At 63.2% G+C, this 1148-nt stretch overlaps 1 protein-coding gene across 1 annotated transcript in view; it reads left to right on the top strand.

Annotated features, from left to right (window-relative positions):
• Window positions 1-162: 162 nt before the first annotated feature.
• AURANDRAFT_68186 (hypothetical protein) overlaps window positions 163-1148 on the top strand; it is a gene marked incomplete at both ends in the record, with an annotated part of 6856 nt that continues 5870 nt past the window's right edge. Inside the window, one exon of the mRNA XM_009043818.1 lies at window positions 163-1105. Coding sequence (XP_009042066.1) covers window positions 163-1105 — 943 coding nt within the window. The remainder of the gene's footprint in view (window positions 1106-1148) is intronic.

The following is a 1148-nucleotide window of genomic DNA, read 5'->3' as shown; positions in this document are numbered from 1 at the left end:
CAGCCCAGCGCCAGCTTCCCGGCCGTCCCGCCGGTGGTCATCCCAGCCCAGCGGATAAAGCGGCGCGAGTGCTATTGGTCCTGCGCGGACCCGCGGGCGTGCGTGCCCTTGGAGGCCGCATACAGGCCCAAGCCGAAGCTGAACGGAGAAGTTTTCCGGAAGATGTGCGAGGCGGCGGGCATCGAGGACTACCAGCTCATGGATATGGTGGACCAGGGAGTGTCCGGCTTGGACGAGTCGCGGCCGTACGCGATCGTGCTGAACGGCAACTACGCTAGCCTGGCGCCGTACTATGGCCCGGTGTTTGAGAAGGCGGTGAAGGAGGTGAGCCAAGGGCAGCTTCGGCGGTTCACCGTCGAGCCGGAGCATTTCACCGCCGAGAATGTGTGGTTGCCATGCGTGCCGATTAACATCGACTCTACTGGCTCCGCAACGCGGTCAAGCGATGACAAGCCGGTCGGACTGAAGAAGGCTCATAGGACGGTGGGCGGCGGGAGCCCGGAGACCATGCCGGAGTATTCAGGCAACCAGCACGCAAGGGTTGAGGAGCAGTGGCCTCGGGTCATCCTCGACGGCGTGGCGCAGCACGCCAAGTATAACGCCATCCTCTACCATCCGGCGAAAGCACTCAAGGAAGAGCTGTGCGGGGCTAGTTGCGATTTCGAGGGCTATTACAACCAGTTCCACCAGGCAGTGTACGAATGGGCTCACAGTTGCTTCGCCATGGTCACGCCTGAAGGGAAGCTGGGGGTCTTCATGTCGGAGGTCATGCAGTTTGGCAGATCTTACGGTCCTGCCGTGGGCCAATCTATGATGGACGCGATATGCGAGATCACTAGGCAGGAGTTCGACCGCGGGGACCGGCCCGTCATCCAGGCGGCGCTGCGCGCGGAGGCGCGCCAGAGTGGGCGCCGGCGAGGCCTGGCCGGCCCGTTGAGCATGTGGATGCGGCGGCGGGAGACTATAGCTCGGAAGTTGGTCGACGAGGAGGAGAAGCGGCGCGAGGCCAGTGGCTACTTTGAGGTGAGGTCCAATGATAGGCTCCAGTGGAGGGCAGCCCGCTTGAAGCGGGTCATCACGGAGCAGCAGCGCCTCTACGCGTTGTGTGGATACATTGATGATAGCCACATGGCAGCGGTGGGCCGGAA

This window comes from Aureococcus anophagefferens, assembly GCF_000186865.1.
Source record: "Aureococcus anophagefferens unplaced genomic scaffold AURANscaffold_71, whole genome shotgun sequence".
Taxonomy (NCBI): Eukaryota; class Pelagophyceae; order Pelagomonadales; family Pelagomonadaceae; genus Aureococcus; species Aureococcus anophagefferens.
This window is presented reverse-complemented; position numbering and strand designations above follow the sequence as displayed.